A 17651-nucleotide genomic window follows, 5' to 3' on the forward strand; every position below is an offset into this window, starting at 1 on the left:
AAAAAAAAGGTATAAGTAAACCTTAATGTATGAACATGAAGGTAGTTTTGGAAGGTTCTGTACCTTTTGTCTCCTAATCTCCAAATAGAATTGGAAATTTAATACAAAGGAATTTAAGACATTTCCCAATTTCCTTGCCCCTACTGTGTTCTTTTACTCAAAACACAACATAGCTGCTGCTTTAGCTGCAAAGGACCAAATTGCTCAGTCATTAAACCCCACCAAGAAAACACCCCAGGAGAGGCTCTCACTCCCACTACCTGTGAAAGAACAAGACACATTATGCAGTGAAAATTAGCTACTTTTATTTACTGTGTTAGAAACAACTTCATAAAACGATTTGCAACTCTACATGTGGAAATGTTTGCTTTTAATAGCTGAGAAAGGACCTAGTGCACAGGAAAAAATTTGCAAACTAGCTTCACTGCTTCTAGGCTAGACTCTTACTGATCTCAGATGGCACCACAAAGCAGTAGTAACAGCTTCTAGCAAACAGAAAAACAGCAATGTCCTGCAATGAAACTGTGATTATTAAGGTTGAATTGTTCATTCCACTAAACCTAGAACTTTCCTACATTTTTCTGTATATACAATCCTATTTCCTACAAGATAAACACCTAGCCTAATGGTTTAAAAGGGATAGTTTCAAAAGAAGGTAATGGAGGGAATAGGGACTACTACAAGAACATAACAACCAGTCCAAGGTTTTTCTTTTAGTGGACTGTCTAAAGACAAAGTAACAAAGCTCCTCTTACTTCTCTAAGAGTGAGTCTAGCTCTTCCTGCAAAGAGCTGAGCTGCTCCTTTTCTCGGTCTTCCTTTTGTTTGAGTTCATCCAGAACGGCCTGGAATCTGTTCTTGAGAGCCAGGTTCTCCACTTTCATGATGAGATCCTCCTGTCGTTTTGCCCTGTCCTGAGTCTCCTGGAGCTTGCCTTTCATGTTATCAATTTGTTTCTGAATTCCCATAACGAGCTGATTGGTTCCTTCATTTTCCTGGTGCTGTTCATCCGATTCATTTAGCTTGTCCTGTAGCTGTCTCTCCAGGTCTTCCTCAGTGTCGATGATGTTTATATCCTCCTCATCTTGATGCTGTGTCTCATCTTCATCTTCACTGCTGCTGCTGAGGTCATTGAATATCTCTCGAAGCTCATCATGTTCCAATGAGTCATGGCCCTGCCTGTGGCCAGACATTCCCGGAGAGGCGATATCAAGGCCCTGATTTTCTGTCTCTTTTGTCTCATCTTCAGCAATTATTTCCCAACGAGTACTGACAGCTTCGGCATCTGTACTCAGCAACCTCTTCACTTCCTTTTCCACATCTGGAGATTCAATATACTTCTTTTTTGCTGTCTTCCTAAACCTTCTCTTTCGGACATTTTTCAGAGGAAGGGTAATTCCATGGTTCCAGACAAACTTTTTCTCTTTGTCTTTATCCTTTTTCTTGCTTGCTTTGGGATCAGCGGCAGCAACTGGCTCTTCCACAGGAGGATAGAGATCACCATCAACTGTGGCTACAAGCATCTGACAAACATCAGCTGTCTTGTAGAAGGTTTTTTTATCAATGGTTTTCAAGCTTTCCATAACGCAGGGCAGATCTACCAATTTTGCGGCCAACGGAACCCGGTCCACTCTGACAATACCATGACGACCATCAGGGTGTAACTCAATTGTCAGTCTGTCTTTCAGGTTGACATGGCCAGACTGTACTGCCCGCCTCACAGTCGAGGCATATTCCGGAGGTAGGCGTAAGATAAACTGGCTCTCTAGTTCATGAGGAGCGTCGTCTTTGCTCTTACTCATCCTTATTTCTCTGTGACTCACTTCTCTGGTAATAAGCACTTGCTTCAATATAAAATTCCAATTACTGCAAAAGTTAAAAAAGCCACTTGTTATGAACTGAAATCTTTTAATTACAAAGAGTTCTAAGCAGAATAGCAGCTAAGCGTCTATTTTGTCTTAATTCTGAATTAAACCCCAGGTATTTTCTCTAAATATGCTGTGACTGGATACCAGTCGTTACTGACACAAATTCGCTTATTCAGTTACTTTCATTTAAATCAATTAGATGCAAAGTCAAGCTCCAACCTCTAGGTGCCGCTGCTGGACAATGCAGAGCGAGCTAGCAAGCAGGAAAGCAAATGGCGGTTCCCGCCGAAAGCTTTTTCGGCACAAAGAGCAGGGCCCAGCAGACACTCCCAATCCACAAACTCTCCCGGAACAAAGATATTCAAAAAGCGAGCGCAGCGAGCTCTCTTCGTCTCCAGTACTTACCATCCAGTGACGATTACAAAAGCAGCTTCTTCGGAAAGGAGCAGACGGAAAAGAAGCCGCTCGGAGCAAGGCGACTTGGAGCCGAGAGTCTCCCTGATTTCCTTTGTTCTTCCCGGCGCTCGGCAAAGTGATCCGCTGCTGATTAAAACGAAAGACCTCAGGACGGGCAGCGCGAAAGCTCGCCGAGATCCGAACTCCGAGAGCCAGACACGGCAGCTCGGCAGCTCGGCAGCTGGGCAGCTCAGCAGCTCGGCAGCCCAGCTGCAAAGCAGCTCAGCGACCCCAGGTCCGGAGCTGCAAAACGAGCCGGAGCAGGAAGCGCTACGTCACGGCGCGGGCGGGAAGCGGCTGTGAGTGACAGCACGGCCCCTGCGGAAGTGCGGGCTGGCCATGCGCGCGCAGGCGCAGTTGGGTTGTCAGGCGTGGAAAAACTTTCGCGAGAGTATGGCCTTAACGGAATAAAAGCGAGAATGTTTCATAAAGAGTTATTGGTTTGAAAATATTTAGAGAAAACAGTTCCAAGAAAGACATAGATCCGTCCTTCTTTTCTCCCTCCCCTATTAAGTCCGAGTTTTTACCGGATTGCTTTGGAGCCGGACAGCGTCTAGGCTTCAGGGCGATTCCGGGAGATAAACGCGTCGGTGCCGAAAGCGTCTTTGCTTCTGGCAAAATCTCGGGTCCCCACCCCCCACCCCCGCTCCCGAGGATATCCCATCGAGTGGGTTTTAAAGTACCAAAATCAGTGCAATGAGGAGGGCATTGCTGCCCACTAAATAATTCAATGTCTACATTTTGTGGATTTGAAAATGCCCAGAGAACCCGTGATATCTGGATCTATTTCTATTCTGAAGAATTTCGGGGGAACAGGGGTGATTTTTCCTTTTAATGCGTTTGACGTATATATAAATGTAAACAGAAATAAGTGTTCTTCTGAAGGCGTCTGTTCATTTAGGACAGAATTGTCTCGTAGATAATCTGTTAAAGTAGTATATATATACTGCCCCTCACCAGTAGTATTTTAATGAGTCTGGAAATCACTTTGGAATTTTTTTCACTCCACTTCTACTATTTTGCTCTTTTCTGCCTATGTCTTCTATGGGAAGTCAGGTATTTATCAACAACTACGACGGCAGTGGGTTTATGTATATAGTATTTCGGTGAACTAATGTGACAGTTTGCACTTATTCCTACTCATTTCCATTTGTTTTTTAAATAGGTAAAGCATCAAGGTCATTTAGAATTTAATTCCTATCCTTTCTTAAGGTAACTTTCTTAATTTAAGAAAACACTCTTAAAATCTCATTAACATTTCCAAAATTGCTTTATTTATGTACATTTTTATTGTTATCACCCCAGACTAAAATCTCAGTCTTAGTCAAGACCTTTTTTATCTTGTTCTTTGTGTTCCAGTGCCTAGTTCCAGAACACAGGAGTTACACACACTCACAAAAATTGCTAATTGAACAATTTAATTGATCCATCTAGAAAGAACATAAATATAAACAATCCTATAGTTATTTGTGAGAGAAAATAAATGATATAAAACCACTTTTTTATATATTTCTAATACATAAAGTTATGCTTTTCCATCTAGTAAATGAGAGGTGAAGGAGATTTACTAATAGTGTATGTGAATATATCCTCTTTTGTGTAGGTAGACTGTGTTCCTGTATCATGGGAGTAAGTTAAAATGGCCTGGCACCAGTTTGATTTTATGTTAATTTTGAAGGCGCAATTATGCCCTCCCAGAGGACTGCACATTATTTCACTTCGTCCTACAATGTGTTGAAGAATGTTAGCTGACTCGTCCTTAATTTCCAGGATGATCTATTTCCTCTTTTGTGATGAAATTTTTTCAGTGTGCTTGTTCCTCAATTATAGCTGATTTTATAGGTGTAAGAATTTAACATGCTGACTTCTGTATAATCCTTTATTTAACCATGTAAAATATTAGGCCATACTTATATAAAAAATATACATGACAATAATCCAAGAATTATTTTGCATTTTAATTCCCTGTGAGTTTTATGATGCTCAAATATTCTTGTCATCAAAAATAGCTTGAGATAAATTCTATCAAATTCAGATTTTCCAAAATTAGGAAGTGTTTTAGTTAGTAAAAGTTTAAATGGAAGACTGTGTGAGATAATTAAGGGATTAGCTGAATTACCCTGAAGTACCTAGCCCCTTGAATCCTGAAGCATAGTATCTGCTTTTGATTGTAGCACACGATCTAAATGCTATGTTGTATTGTGAGGTGCAGTGGAATCAGTTCCAACTCACAGTGACCCTGTGTACAGCAGAACAAAATACTGCCTGATCCCTCACCATCTTCACAGTCACTGCCATGTTTGAGCCCATTGTTGCAGCTGCTGTGTCAATCCATCTCACTTAAGGTCTTCCTCTTTTTTGTTGGCCATCTACGTGCTGTACTTGGGGTGAAATTATACCGACCTTAAAGCTAAGATCTCTGCCATATCACCATCACCTTAATGTCCATTGATTAATCCAATTGTTTCTTTCAAATCCATTTAGACAGAAAAACACAGACTCTGACTGGAAAGAATTACCCTCCTGTGGTTGCTCCATGGAGTATCTGTGATACCAGTGAACCAAAGATTTGAGGAGAGTGAGAAATTGTCTAGTGTGGTATCAGTTCCTCCAAAGCCTTCCTTTGTAGCCTTTAATAAAAGCACTTATGATAAATGAGCATGACAATCAGGCTACTGCTAATACCATACATTTGAAAATTCCCTTTAATAAACTTTCAGCTTCTTTGGAGGTTAAATACAGGTGAAGGGAGAAGTCCTGCTTATATTTTGGAAGTAGAAAATTATAGGATGAGGAATAGCAAACACTCCTCCCCTCAAAAAAGAAAAAAAAATTAAGCTTATTTACTGCTATATCATTTGTTTTTTAAAAATCAGGTTACCTACAAACATGAACAACAGTCTCCTATATCAAGTAGGAAGCTCTCTGTAGGGGTAAAAAAAAAGAAAGAAAGAAAGAAAAACTAGTATGCACTAGTTTAAACAGTAAGAAAATTTATTATCCCAGAAAACAGACAGCATTGTCCAATAGAAATATAATGAGAGCTGCAAATACATGCTACATATGGCATTTTAAGTTTCCTAGCAGCCAGAATGAAATGGTAAAAAGAAACAAGTGAAATAAATTTTAATAACCTATTTTATTTAATCCTATATATTATCATTTCAACATGTAATCAATATAAAAACTATTAATGATGTATTTTACATTCTTATTTTGTACTAAGTTTTCAAAATCTCATGTGTATTTTACGCTTACAGCACCTCTCATTTTGGACTAGCCACATTTCAAGTGATCAATGGCTACATGTGGTTGGTGGCTACTATATTGGATAGCACAGGCCTGGAAGTATGGCTGGCTCTAAGCAAAAAAAAATTATGGCCTGCACAATTTGTTTTTTCTCTTCCTAATTTTGAAAAAGTAGCATTTATTTCTACTTTTTCCATTATTGTTTCAGCTCTGCCCTCATCTGCCTGTAAACATTCAAGCTGGCTACCACTGTGTGTGGTCATAAAGTGACTGCCAACAATAACTGGGGAATTTCCTTCCTTGTTCATGGCAAATTAAGAGAGTGGCTCTCCCCTAGCCAAAGTCTTTCTTTCAGTCTGATTGGACCAATTTAGGTCATGTTTCTATCCCTGGTTCAATAGTAGTCCCTAGGGTAAGACCCTAAACCCATGCTTCTCAAGGTGGGAAGGGGTATATTTGGTAATGGCTGGAGACATTCTTGGTTGTTACAACCCGTGGGGCTGGGCACTTCTGGCTAGACATCCTACAAAGTACAGGACAGTTCCCACAACAAAGAATTGTCTGGCTTAAAAGGCCAAGAGCACAGAGGGTGAGAAATTCAGCCCTAATCTTATTATTTTAAGCCTATATTCCTAAACCAGGCACTGTCAAAAGGAATGAGATTACCATTATTGGCTTATATTTATCAGGATCTAATTTAAAAAAAAAATTTTAATGCAGCTATGAATAGGTTCAGCTTCCTCTTAAGAAAGTAGGGGGTGGAAACCTGAACTAAAACAGAAGTGTTAGAAAAGAAGATGGGCAACCAATAGTATCTATTAAAGAACTGATTGTTTTTGGAATGATAAAAGCATGTATGTATTGAAAAAGTCTGGATAGATATCAAAATATATATCAGTGATTATATAATGCCACTACGGGTGATTTAAATTTTTTATCAGTATTTTCTACCTTTTTTATAATGAAAATTTCCTTTTTATATCATAGAATTTCTTTTTATAATGTAGAAATCTTTTTACAATGGAGAAGTTATTGAGTAACCCATTTTTTAAAGAAAAGGAAGCTTTGTTAGTATATTGACTTCTTCAAAAGTAAATGTCAGAAGGGAAGATTCCGTGAGGATTCTTATTTTAAGTTAACGTGAATTTTAAGATATTAAGAAGACAATGTTTTATTTCCATTTTTGTGGACTGTTTTATTAACGTTTGGGCAAAAAATAAATAACTATTTGCACCTTTTATACTAAATCAACTGAAATTTTAAAATAAGTCCGAACAGTCTCTAAGGAGGGCTTCAGAAACAACGTGCGGTAGATACCGTGTTAGGCCTCTGGGTGCCGCTGTCCCTCAATCGGTGGCTAGACTAAAGCAGAGCAATCCACTGGCGATTCTGACGCGGCGATCCGCTCGAGAAAGATCTCTGCAAGCTCTCCTGCAATCTCTTCCAAATATCTTGTTTAGGTACGTCAGGATATGTAATGACTCCGATTAGGCGCTGTCTTTTCTTTCCAGGGCATTTTTGTAATCCGGAAGAAACCGTAGCGGGTGTACTCAGCTCTGAGAAGGCGCGCGGAGCGTCAGGAAGTACTGTGTCCCTTCCGCTGTCTTTGTTCTGCCTAGTGAACTACGTAGCAGATGCACTACGAGGTTCTGGAAGAGATAGCCAAGGACTCAAGGATGGGGAATCTCGCCTCAAATCTGAGGCTGGGTGTCCAGAAACCTACTGGTGAGTGCTGAGAAGCCTGTCTTTACCGCGAGCGAAAAGAGCGGGGATGAGGTTGGTTGGGAATAGCACGATAGAGTTGACATGCCAAAGGAAGTCCCTTGGCACCTTGAATTTGAAACCTTCACTGAAAATCCTGTAAATGTTTTGCATATAGATGTATTTATTCTGGGCATAAATGATAACTAATGATTTTTAGCATAGACATTTTGTCTTGGAAATCCTGGAAAACGTCTTAATAGGAGCAAGGTTTACTCTTGAATCCGTGATAGATTAGGACGCTCAGCAATTCTCTACAATTTATCAGATTAGTTTCAATGACCTGATATCCCACCCCTAAGTAAAGGAGAGTGAGGCAGTAAATCCTCTAAATTCCTACTGGAGAAACCATGGGAAGACTGGGAGGAGCGGAGCTGTCACCCCACAGTGGTGGGAGAGGGAAGGCAGAACAGCTCACGGCAAGATACAGGTCTTGGATGCTGATGACAGTCCTAGGATGTTGAGCCACAATGTGTGCAGCAGAATTAGCCTGCAGCAGAACCTGCCCTCCGCCTCCTTTGCATTCTTCAGGTGATCCCCATTGACCTACACGAGGTCCTGCATGCAGAGTTCTCCTACACTTTCCACACAGTCTCACAGGGCATATAGAATACATTCTGCTTGCTGTGCAACTAATGACAGCACAATACTTGATTTTGAAGAGTGACAGTTCCAGCGTGGAATAGAAGAGAAAAGTGGAAGCAATTTGCAGGTCTGTTTCAGAATCCTGGTTGCAATGGAGGTTGAGAACCATAATGCAATGCAGGTGACTTTCATCTGGGGGTCTAGTCCTAGCAGAAGCAACACTGGTCTAAGAGCTGTGCTTGCCATAACCAAAGCAACAGGACCAAGAGACTTGCTCCCATGGAGAGGTGGAAGTGATTGTAGAGACAAAAGATGTCTCTTGCAAACAATTCACCTCCAAGAATTACTATGTCATTGCTTTGTAAATTACTGACAGATGGAATCCTAAACTGGGAGCAGGCCCCGAAGTACAATGTCATCATCATCACAGCACCGTCAGGGGCAAGCTGTCCCTCTCTCTCTTCCAGCACAAGCATCACCCTGCACATTGCCCACATCAACAATAACACTCCTGTTCTCCAAGAGGCCTCCTAATTGTTTCAGGTGGCCGACAGCGCCCACCCAGCGCCTCCATAGCACACTTTAGGGCCTCAGACCCATATCTGGGTCCCAGTGGCTCCACCTCCTACTTTATCGCGGCCTCGGCAAGAACTGCCTTCCTACGTGTCCGGCAAGCGCAGAGGGGGATGGTGTTTGATCAGCTACCTTTGAGCTGATTCTGCGGGTCCGTGACCAAAGTCCAACGGGGCTCAGAGTCCTTATGAACCTGCCTATGATGGTGAACCACAGCCACGGAAACACCGCGAGGACACGGCACGGGGCGATGGAGCCCGACGGCGCCGTCCTCAACGCGGCCCCGTACATTATGCAGCTCTGTTATCTGGTCACCCAGGTGGACACAGACTGGGGCGCAACGCCTGGTTTACCACGCGCTGCAGCCTAGCTAGTCCCGGCTCTTTCAACCTGGGGATATGCACGGGCGAGGTGCGCGCAGCGTTGCTGCGGGCGACAAAGACGCGACACGCCGCCGTTTGCTGGTAGCTGTGCACAATGGCAGCAGCAGTCCTGCTGCATCTGGCTCTCACCAAGTTTGCAGGAGCTGCTGAGGGACCTCAGCGACCGACCTGCACCCTCCAACCGACAGGCCATGCTGCGCTGTTCCTTGATCTTGACCTTGATCTTTGTGCCCTTCCTCCTCCCGTTCACTCAGATGATCGCAGGCCGAGCACTTGCGACCCTCCTCCAGCCTCGTCACCGTAGCCCGGAGCTGCTTTCAGCCTGGTCTTTGCTCGAAGTCTGGAGTTGACCCCACTACTGTGAGGGAAATTTACCCCATTCCTACAATCTATGTGTGCCTTCAGATATTTCAAACTATTAATTTAATTTCTTCGGTCTGACTCAAGAAACGTCTTTCAATTGGATATTTTCTGTAGTGCCCCTAATGAAGCCTTAAATATTACACTTGATTCAAATATATCTTTCTGTATGAGTTTTAACATTTTTATTTCCTAAGCATCGTCCTTTTATAAATCAGTCCTGCTTTTTTGGCGGGGGGGGGTTCTACAAGTTTACTTGCTAGCTTCTATGTGTATTTTTATTTACTTCATTAGCCTGGACAATTTCCTTGGGGGGAAAGTTTGACTATGGCTCTTAATTATGTTTCGAATAGTTGTCTTTCTTGTTAAAGAGTTCCCCCCTTGGAATATTGAAAGAGCTCACTGCATCTTTAAATTTCTATCCTTTGGCTCCATATACCTGTCTTTGAGAAGCCATTACAAAAAAAATAGAAATTCTCTTTCTAAGTACTGTTCTTGTGGCTTTTGATTATTTCCTTTCCTCCCTCATTTTCCTGTCTCTTCTCAGTCCTGGTGTCCCTGGGTTGAATGCCAGTATCTGGCCCTGTTTGTTCCTGAAAATGACAAACTCTGGAGAGCAGAGAGCATTCTTTCCTAACTTTTGGATAAAGATAAATAAATAAATTAGATATTCTATTCACTACCTTTTAGTAATATTGCAATAGGCAAACGAAGGAAAACAATGTATCTGGCTTCCAAGCTAAAAAGTGCTGCTATTTAAGAAAACAAACTTCTCTTGGGGAAAATATTAATTGTGATGATAGTAGAATACATATTATTCTGATAGCCTGTCTAAAAACAAGAATCTGGCCTCCTTCAGCTTTGAGGAGTAATAATACTCCCTCTTCAGTCTCTTAAATTTTAAGTCTAAATTATATATTCATGTGATTTTTTTTTCCTGTGAAATTTCAAGAGCCCAATGTTACTTTTGGGACTAAGGTTCCCCTGACCCAAGCCAGGGTATTTTCAATTACCTCATATGCACGTGAAAGCTGGGCAATGAATAAGGAAGAATCGATGCTTTTGAATTAATGGTGTTGGTGAAGAACACTGAATATACTATGGAGTGCCAGAAGAATGAACAAATCTATCTTGGAAGAAGTACAACCAGAATGCTACTTAGAAGCAAGGATAGCAAGACTTCGTCTTACGTACATTGGACATGTTATCAGGAGAGACCAGTCCCTGGAAAGGGACATCATACTTGGTAAAGTAGAGTCAGTGAAAAAGAGGAAGACTTTCAATGAGATGGATTGACACATTGGCTTCAACAATGAGCTCAAACATAGCAAGGATTGTGAGGATGGAACATGACCTGGCAGTGTTTCATTCTGTTGTACCTAGGTTAGCCATGAGTCAGAACCAACTCAAGGGCATCTAAGAACATCAGTGTTACTTTATTCAAAATATGTTACCTTTGGGTAAAACACGGCCTTCGAAAGTCCAACGCTTCTGATAAAAACTTGTTGCACAATAGAAAGGAGATGGGATGATCCAATTTAAAAAGAGCCTAGCTTACTTTCTAAAAGTTTATTTTTACTTCTGATTTTTTTTTCACCCTCCAGTCAAAGAGAAGTTGTCCTGGCTTATGTAGCTTGGGAAATTGTCAAGTCGTCAAGCTTTACTACAGAAGTGGAGGGGTGGTTTTGTTCTCTTTGTTATTAGGGATCTCTCTACTACTCCCGGAATACCAAAAGGGGAAAGCAAATAGCTTGGGAATACTGAATTTATACCGTGTGCTGCAATTTAGTGGCATTTAGACAAGTTTAATTAAATGGGCATAATAGTTTATCCTTTTTTACACATATATTGTAGAATGATTATTTCCTTGGCAACAAACTAAGACAAACTGTAGATCTGGTTAATGTTTTTCTAAGTGTACAGTAACTGCTTAGGCCTCTGGGCGCCGCTGTGCACCAATCGGGGAGATACACGCCGCACTCACACACAGGCAAAAGAAGGGAAAAAAAGCCTGTGCCTCTTAGAAAAGGTTCTAATTCATCGCCGGATTAAAACCAGCCATCCTGAGGCTGGCCCAAACACAACTTCTGGACCACTTCCTGCTCTGTATTTTCCTGAAAATTCTGTTGATTTAGGCTCAGAACAGCAGAGAAACGGTATCCTTGTTACTGGACTGGGAGAAAGCTACGAGGCGAGAGCAGTGGCGATTCTGCGAAGCTGCCTGGCTGCAGCGGGCTGGCCCTGCTGTGCCTTTTGGGGGAGCTGCTGTTGGGAGCCAGGGCTGGGAAGATCCACAACTCGGTGCCAGAAGAGACAGACAAAGGTTCTTTCGTGGGCCACATCGCCAAGGACCTGGGGCTACAACCCCAGGAGCTGACGGAGCGCACATCGTTTTCAGAGGTAAGACGCAGGTTTTTGCTCCGAACCCGAGAAGCAGCAGCTTGGTCACCACGGGGAGGATAGACCAAGAAGAACTCTACGCTCAGAGCGCGTGGTGTATGGTGAATTTTAACATCCTTTTTTTTTTTTTTACTAGAGGATAAAATGGAGCTTTTTCCTGTCAAAGTGGAAATAATTGATATCAATGGCAACACTCCCCAATTCCAGTTGGAGGAACTGGAAGTTAAAATGAATGAAATAACCACTGTAGGTACCAGGATCCCTCTGCCATTTGGGCAAGACCTTGATGTGGGAATGAACTCACTCCAGAGCTACCAGCTCAGCCCCAACCCACAGTTCTCCCTGGATGTGCAACAGGGAGCTGATGGGCCCCAACACCCAGAGATGGTGCTGCAGAGTTGCCTAGATAGGGAAGAAGAAACTGTCCACCACCTCCTGCTCACCCCCTCAGATGGGGGTGACCCAGTCCGCTCTGGCACCCTTCGCATACATGTTCAGGTAGTGGATGTGAACGACAATCCTCCAGCATTTACTCGGGCACAATACCACATAAGTGTCCCTGAGAATGTGACACTGGGTACTCGACTGCTCGTGGCAAATGCCACAGACCCAGATGAGGGAGCCAATGGGGAAGTAACATACTCATTTCACAATATAGACCACAAAGTGGCCAAAATATTTCAGTTGGATTCTTACAGTGGAGAAATATTAAATAAAGAACCATTGGATTTTGAAGAATACAAAATATATCCAGTGAAAATTCAAGCTCAGGATGGTGCTGGGCTAATGGCCAGAGCTAAAGTGCTGGTCAAAGTTTTGGATGTGAATGATAATGCTCCAGAGGTGACCATCACCTCTGTCACCACTGCAATTCTGGAAAACTTTCCTCCTGGAACCATAATTGCACTTATCAATGTGCATGACCAGGACTCTGGAGACAATGGTCACACCACACATTCTATTTCTGGAAATCTGCCCTTTCAGTTAGAAAAATTAGTTGACAATTATTACCGTTTAGTGACAGAAAGAACACTGGACAGAGAATTCACCTCTGGGTACAACATCACAGTGACAGCAGCAGATGAGGGAACTCCATCTCTATCTTCTGAAACTCACATTTCACTGCTAGTGACAGACATCAACCACAACCCTACAGCCTTCCCTCAGGAATCCTACAGTGCCTGTATTCCCGAAAACAACCTCAGAGGTGCCTCCATCTTTTTCGTGACCGCCCAAGACCCTGACAGTAACGAAAATGCTCAAGTCACCTAGTTCCTGGCTGAGGGCACCATCCAGGGGGTGCCTCTGTCCTCCTACTTCTCCATCAGTGCCAACATAGGAGTCCTATACACGCTGTGCTCCTTTGACTTTGAGCAGTTCCGCGACCTGCAGTTGTGGGTGACAGCAAGGAACAGTGGGGACCCACCGCTCAGCAGCAATGTATCACTGAGCCTGTTGGTGCTGGACCAGAACGACAATGCACCTGAGATCCTGTACCCCACCCTCCCCACTGATGGTTCCACCAGCGTGGAGCTGACACCCCGCTCAGCAGAGCCTGGCTACCTGGTGACCGAAGTGGTGGCAGAGGACAGAGACTCAGGACAGAACACCTGGCTGTCCTACCGTCTGCTCAAGGCCAGTGAGCCAGGGCTCTTTGAGGTGGGGGTGCCCATGGGTGAGGTGCACACTGCGAGGGCCCTGCAGGACAGAGACATGCTCAAGCAGAGCCTGGTGGTGGCCGTCCAGGACCACGGCCAGCCTCCTCCCTCAGCCATCGTCACATTCACCACGGCTGTGGCTGATAGCATCCCCGATATCCTGGCTGATCTGGGCAGCATCAACACCCCTGCTGACCTGGATGATTCAAGCCTCACAGTGTACCTGGTAGTGGCAGTGGCCTCAGTCACTTGCGTCTTTCTTGCTTTTGTCATTGTGCTGATGGCACTCAGGCTTAGGCGCTGCACACGTCATGTCTGCTCCAAGCTAGGAGCAGAATATTGGTGGATATGCCTGCCTCTCACTTTGTGAGTGTGGACGGGGTGCAGGTTTTCCTGCAGACCTACTCCCACGAGGTCTTCTTCACAGCAGACACCCAAAAGAGCCATCTGATCTTCCTCCAGCCCAACTACATAGACACGCTCATTAGCCAGGAGAGCTGTGAGAAAAAGGATTTTGTATCTACACCTCAGCCTTTAATTGAAGACAGAAAGGAGACATTTCCTCAGGTAAACTTTGTAGTGAATTTATATGCTATCTCCATAAAAAATAATTTCTGATTTTACTTGTTTTCACTCTTTACTACAGTTTTTCTATTTCTCATACATATCTGTTGATTCCTACTACAAGTCCTGGAAAATCATTATTAAGCCCGTCTGTGTGTTTATATCTAGACATATTTATAACTGTTTTCACATTAAAAAGGTGATGGTAGACATAATGTAGTTGATTAGGGTGACGGTGCTATCTCCATTGTGGTAGGAGCACTGCGTTAGCAACAGGAGATGAGCTTCTAATACTTTCTTGCATACCTCTGGCCAAATCATGTTATCACTCTGTTTTTAGCCTCCTCTTATCTGCAAACGATAGGGTTTGACTAGAACTTTTCCCACATTCCTTCCTGCTGTAAAATTGATCCTTATAAATTTCATTAAGTCTTTTTCATTTTTGGGTTCTTTAAAATGAATCAGTTAAGTCATCCTTTGTCGCTAAAACTTAACATGTTTCCTGAGTTTATATGTGAAACAGGAAATGGGTTAAGAGTTACATTTTTATATGTCCCTTCCTATTAGCACTTCAAAAATGTAGTATTAAGAATCTATATTGGTCAGATTATTTCAGGAAGATGCTTACAGTGTAACTCTGCTTGTGTTAGGATTGCATACCAGTCTTCTAAAGAAGCCGTTGTTCCCTGAAGAAATTAATATATTCATTAAAGAATTATAGATACAGTGCTTTAAGTGGACAAGTTAGAAGGCACTTCTTAATCTTTATATCAAGATTATAGTCAATGATGGTTTTATAACTTTTTACATTCTGAGAAATTGTAAGGAAATTTAAGTTATTCTGACATACATTTAAGAATAAAAAGGCCCAACAATATTTATGTGACTAATAGTTTTCAAATTTTCTTAAGTTACTATAAGCTGCTAATTTATCCTTGAATTTAATGTAGATGTCATCTGTTAGGATGCTATGATAATGGGGAGGGGATATTTTGAAGAATAAAGATTGTTTTTTTTTAAAGCAGTATTTTTAGTTGTGCTAATATAGATTTATGGGAATGTATGTGCACTGCAAATTTAACATTGTTGACTATATTAGCTCTTTGTTTAGTCTTATGACATATTTTGTGCATGCTGAAATACATATCTAATGTTTAATATGAAATGAAGCAATAAAATGAACAGAAAATTTAACGTGCAACGTGATAGAGTTTTAAATCCTTCTGACTGGTACTGTATACCTGTAACGGAAACAACTAACAAAAAATCATGTATGTATTCCATTTCAATATGTGTGTTAACTCTTCACAAGAAGGAATACATCATAGGGGAGTAAGGCCATGCTTTGATATACTTACTGTACCACAAGATATTACAGAGATAGATAAAATACAAAAAGAGGAAAGCAAAAGAGCAGTCAGGCACAAATAGATGATAAGTATATAAGAAATATATCAATGGACCAGAGATGGAACAGAAAGTGGTGAGTCAGACTAAAGTCATGGAAGTTCTAGCCTTAGACTTAAAAGCAGACATTGCAGATCATGAGATTGGCTCTGTGTAATGGAAACGAAAATTCTCTAGGCTGGACTGCTTGAATCCAAAATAGCAATGATGCCCCTTAGCTAGTAAAAAGGAGGGGGACTTGCATAAAAATCCTGCCCACCAATTCCTGTGGCTATGACTCATTGTAAGTTGCAGAGCACAGGAGAAAGATGAACACAGATTCTGGCTTCAGGCAACAAACACTGAGCCCCTCAGACTTGAAATGTGATATTCAGAATACACTGCTATGCAGGACCCAAAACACCATTGGAAGACCTAGGTATGGCCTAAGACTTGGAGTCAGATAGAAACAATTTCAGAACAATTAAAGACAGAGCATTGAACCCAGGAGGGAGGAAGAGACGGAGAGAGAATAGAAGAGAAAGAAAGGGGAAAAAAATGTTTTTTAATCTTTCACTTAAATATGCAAATAAAAATTATAAAATGAACAAATCTAATGCTAAGAAGAACAGCAACATCATCAACCACAGCATTAATTTACACCGGATGAAATAAATTGAACCAAGTGATCTAAGTTAACATTAGCAGTAATGGGACAAAGATATCCTGTGCCTCTGGATACAATACACTGAGGAGGACATAACACTATGTCTGTAGTTTTCCTGCCAAAAACCACATGATCGGAATCTAATCATGAAAAAAAAATTAGACAAACCCAAATGAGGGACTTTCTAAAAAAATGACTGGCCATTACTTTTCAAAAGCATAAAGTCAGGAAAGATAAAGACTGAGGGACTGCTCCAGATTACATGCAACTGAAGAGGCATAACTAAATGCAATGCGTGATCTGGATTGGATCCTAGACCAGAAAAAAAAAAATAGCTTGCTATAGAAATACATGATTGAGAAAACTGGCAAATTTTGACCAAGATCTGTTAATTAGATAATAGTACTATATTGATGACAATTTTCTAAGTTTGATAATTATGTTTCTATAATGGGAATGTCCTCAATTTTAAGAAATACAAACTGATGTCTTTAGCAGTAAAGGGGTATCATGCCTGCAACTTACTCTAAAAACAGTTAAGAAAAAAAAAATATATATATATATATATATCTCAAGATATATCTTGAAAGGGAGAGGGAGAGAAAACATGGAACTAAATACAGTAAAATGTTAACACTTGAGCTAGTAAGGGTGGAGAGTGTATGGGAATTCTTTGTACTATTTTTGCAACTTTTCTGTAAATCTGAAATTATTTCAAAATAAAAAATTTAAAAACTGATCTCAAATATGGTAAGATATTTAGATTTTGTAACAATGAGCGGTATGTACACAGATTTTAGTTATAGCATTTTCTATACTCATCAGTGTAGTTGAAATATTTCAAAATTTCTTTTTGAAAGAACAAATGTATGCTGCATAAGTACAGAAAATGAAACAGAAGAAGAAACGCACTATGTAGAGTTTGTATAACCTTAGATAGCGCTATATATCAGAAAAAGGACTTGGTAACTTCAAACAGCTTTGAGTGACTGACTTTCCATGTGGTGAGAAAACGCTTCCTGCTCTAGCTTTACCCAGTAGAACCACTTTCAGTTTCCTTAATGTTCCTCTCACCTCTAAGAATTTCTACTGAGGTTCTAGAACACTGCTCCAGCCTCTTTACTGATCCAACCCTAGCCTTTTGGTTTCAGCTTCAGTCATGTCCAGAGACAGTCTTTCCTGATCCCCAAATCTAGGTGGATATGTATTCCCCCATCTTCCAGTGCTCCCCACTGTCATAGCAGTTACCATACTCTATCATACGATTCTGCTGACTTTCCTATGCTCTTCACTATGTTGTAAGCATCCTGAGGGCAGGGACTGTGTCCTTCAGGTTCGCAGTTTGTATCTTCAGCATCAAGCAAAGTGTCAGGCAAGTGATGTTATTGTTGTTAGGTGCCATAGAGCAATTCCAACTCATAGCAACCGTTTGTACAACGGAACGAAATGCTAACCAGTCCTGCACCATCCTCACAGTCATTGCTATGTTTGAGCCCATTTTTGCAGCCACCATGTCATTGAGGGTCTTCCTCTTTTTTGCTGACCCTCTACCACAGGCAAATGATAGTCACTCAATTAAGTATTTGATGATTCAAAATTTAAATACAGGTTTTGAAGTTAAATGCCAGCCACCAAGCACAGAAATTCAGAAGATGTAACCTTATGAGATAATGTAGCTAATGGTTTTGAATTGATCTTAAACTGTCTCCAAATATAATGTAAGAGGTGGAAGATATTTGGAG

General features: G+C 41.5%; 2 protein-coding genes across 2 annotated transcripts; one reads left to right on the forward strand and one right to left on the reverse strand.

Annotated features, from left to right (window-relative positions):
* Window positions 1–288: 288 nt before the first annotated feature.
* On the reverse strand, window positions 289–2584 carry TAF7 (TATA-box binding protein associated factor 7). The gene is made up of 2 exons (XM_003404563.4): window positions 2273–2584; window positions 289–1865 (listed from the first exon to the last, which is right to left on the reverse strand). Exon 2 carries the CDS (start codon window positions 1799–1801, stop codon window positions 752–754), a length of 1050 nt encoding a protein of 349 aa, XP_003404611.1. The 5' UTR covers window positions 1802–1865; window positions 2273–2584; the 3' UTR covers window positions 289–751.
* LOC100677238 (protocadherin gamma-A1) lies at window positions 2140–16363 on the forward strand. The gene is given in 8 exon segments (XM_064279705.1): window positions 2140–2337; window positions 2427–2622; window positions 8462–8562; window positions 8657–8955; window positions 11370–11617; window positions 11620–11750; window positions 11752–13591; window positions 13594–16363. Coding segments are annotated over 8 exon segments (3330 nt in total). The 3' UTR covers window positions 13911–16363.
* The last annotated feature ends 1288 nt before the right edge of the window (window positions 16364–17651 follow it).

Source organism: Loxodonta africana, chromosome 2 (genome assembly GCF_030014295.1).
Source record: "Loxodonta africana isolate mLoxAfr1 chromosome 2, mLoxAfr1.hap2, whole genome shotgun sequence".
Lineage (NCBI taxonomy): Eukaryota > Metazoa > Chordata > Mammalia > Proboscidea > Elephantidae > Loxodonta > Loxodonta africana.

Bases quoted from the DNA above. Each gene is read 5' to 3' on its own strand.
- TAF7 (XM_003404563.4), bottom strand. From the start codon at position 1,801: ATGAGTAAGAGCAAAGACGACGCTCCTCATGAACTAGAGAGCCAGTTT.